Source organism: Cyprinodon variegatus, unplaced genomic scaffold (assembly GCF_000732505.1).
Source record: "Cyprinodon variegatus isolate N-32 unplaced genomic scaffold, C_variegatus-1.0 Scaffold1931, whole genome shotgun sequence".
Taxonomy (NCBI): Eukaryota; Metazoa; Chordata; class Actinopteri; order Cyprinodontiformes; family Cyprinodontidae; genus Cyprinodon; species Cyprinodon variegatus.
The window spans coordinates 66,018-68,391 of record NW_015152384.1 but is presented as its reverse complement, the minus strand read 5'-3'; the positions used below and the strand labels follow the sequence as shown (position 1 = coordinate 68,391).

Genomic DNA, 2,374 nt, shown 5'->3' with positions numbered 1-2,374 from the left:
CCGTTCAGAACCAAGTTCTGATGATGACCTTTGGATGAAATGGACCAGACTGACTGATGAATGGTCCTGTTGGTCTGTTTAGACCTCATAGAGCTTCATCTACCTTCTAACCAAGCTCCAAAGTTCTATCTGCCAACCCAGACTCAGCTCAGACCGTTGGGTCTGTGGTTCTGTGTGGTTCCTTCAGGTCCAGATGTTCTGTCAGGGTGAGGGAGACCTAAGTTCTCTTCACCAATTCTAGGTTGGTTTGATAGAACTGGTCCAGGAGCTGAACTTCTGTAAGAAGGTAGAAAATCTACAACTTAATGGGACTAGATTGGTTGAGAAGATGCTGAACTAGGGAAGCCATGCCATGTCAGTCTTCAGGGGTGTTTGTCCTGATGGATTCCACTGCTCGTTTGCTTCAGCACAGCTGATTCTGGTGATTGTGGATCAGCCAATGCCTGCTAATCAACTAGCAATGGAAATCAGCTGAAGCAAAGAAACCTCTAAATCCTGCAGGACATAGAAATACAACTATGACATAGAGGGCCCAGTTTGGGCACGGCTGATCTAGGGGCTGCATGGTGGCTACGTTTGTAGCACTGTGGCCTTGCAGCATGAAGGTCCTGAAGCAGGTCCATCCTGACAGGAACCAAGTGGTGACTTTTCTGGGTCAGCCGCCATGATGGCAGCTTCATCATCTGGATTCTCTTCTTCATTCAGCTTGGTCAGCAGACAGAAGACCTTCTAACATCCCACTGAGATCCCAGCCACCGTATCAGTGATACAGTGAGTCTGGGATCTCCAGAAGGTGTTCACCACTCCATGGTGGGCAGTAAAGNGTGATACAGTGAGTCTGGGATCTCCAGAAGGTGTTCACCACTCCATGGTGGGCAGTAAAGGTCTACACTGGTGACCTTTAATGGATCCCACTGAGTGCTTTAGAGCAGCTCCAGGTGAAGCTTCTGCACTGAGACCTGGTTCCCTGCTCAGCCCAGCTGGATCACACATTTATTAGTAAGATGGAAGAACAGAAGGACAATTACTCCTGAGATGAAGCGGATGATTTCCTGTTCCTCCTGTGGGACTGAAGTCGTTCCATGAAGCTGCTGTCCAGAGGATCTGCAGATAAACCAGAGAGAACATCTCAGACTGAAGAACTTCATCCATCCATCGTGTCATGAAACTACACCTAAAGCTAATGCTGGGATAAAGACTTGAACTTGACTGAACCCGTCTTCACCTTTAACACTGAGCGTCACCATTTTCTCCTGCTGGATCTTCTGGCCACTGTAGACGGTACATTTGTAGAGGCCATTGTCTTTATAACCAGGATTCTTCAGGATCAGACTGAGGTCTCCAGAACTCAGCAGGTCTTTATCCATCTTAATGTGACGGCGATAAAGCTTGCTATATTTGGAAACTTGAAGTTTTCCATTCTCAAAGGTGATGACCTCAGATTGTTTGGAACCAGCATGTATCCACCTGATCATTAGGTCTTCTTCTTCAGGAGGTTGGATTTTAAAGGGAAGTGTCACAGATGCTTCTCCCTTTGGTACCTCCACAATCTCCATTTGTAAATCTGAGGATTAGAGCAGAACATCAGGAGTCCAGAGAAACCAAAGGTTGTTCCTACTGAGGATAGAGCAGCTGCTTTCACTCACCTCTGACTATGAGGACCACCACCTTCTGCTGCAGCCTCTCTCCATTCTCATCATAGATGGTGCAGGTATAAACACCGTCAGTCAGACGGAGGTCCCTGATGGTCAGACTGAGGTCTCCAGTTTTTAATGGATCTTTATTCATCTCTGTGTGGCCTCCATAAACCTGGTCCTCTGCTGGTATGTGACAGCCTCTCTGATATTTGTAGAGCATCGTGTCTTCTACGTCTGAGATTTTCCACTCCACAGTGATGCTCTCAGAGAGGAGGGAGGGTGTTGCATGAAAGGGAAGAACTACCAACCTCTTTCCCTCATCCACAGAAACCTTTTCCACCTTATAGACTAAGAGCAGAGAGGAACATTGGTCAGTTTACCAGAGCTCATGTGTTTATTGAGTAAGTTTACTGACCTGTGATGCATTCAATGACTGCTGTGATGTGTTTAGTGACCTCTGCTTGTTTTAATTGACCTCAGTGACGTGTTGCTTGATCAAGTGATTCATTTACTGACATCTGTAAAGTACTAATGATCTTTGCAATGTTTTTCTTCAGTGCTGTGAAGCTTTCACAGACCTCAGCAATGAGTTATCATTACTAACCTCTCACAGTGAGCGTCACTACTTTCCGTCTCAGTATTTTTCCATCATTGTCGTAGACGATACAGATATAGATGCCGCTGTCTCCCAGTCTGGGATCCTTCAGAGTGAGGGTCAGATCTCCAGTCTGCAGAGC

At 46.4% G+C, this 2,374-nt stretch overlaps 1 protein-coding gene across 1 annotated transcript; it reads right to left on the bottom strand.

Moving 5' to 3' along the window:
* Window positions 1-975: 975 nt before the first annotated feature.
* LOC107104867 lies at window positions 976-2,368 on the bottom strand. Its single transcript, XM_015404988.1, has 4 exons — window positions 2,242-2,368; window positions 1,647-1,985; window positions 1,226-1,564; window positions 976-1,104 (listed from the first exon to the last, which is right to left on the bottom strand). The coding sequence occupies exons 2-4, from the start codon at window positions 1,855-1,857 to the stop codon at window positions 1,025-1,027; spliced, it is 630 nt and encodes a 209-aa protein (XP_015260474.1). The 5' UTR covers window positions 1,858-1,985; window positions 2,242-2,368; the 3' UTR covers window positions 976-1,024.
* Between the last annotated feature and the right edge of the window lie 6 nt (window positions 2,369-2,374).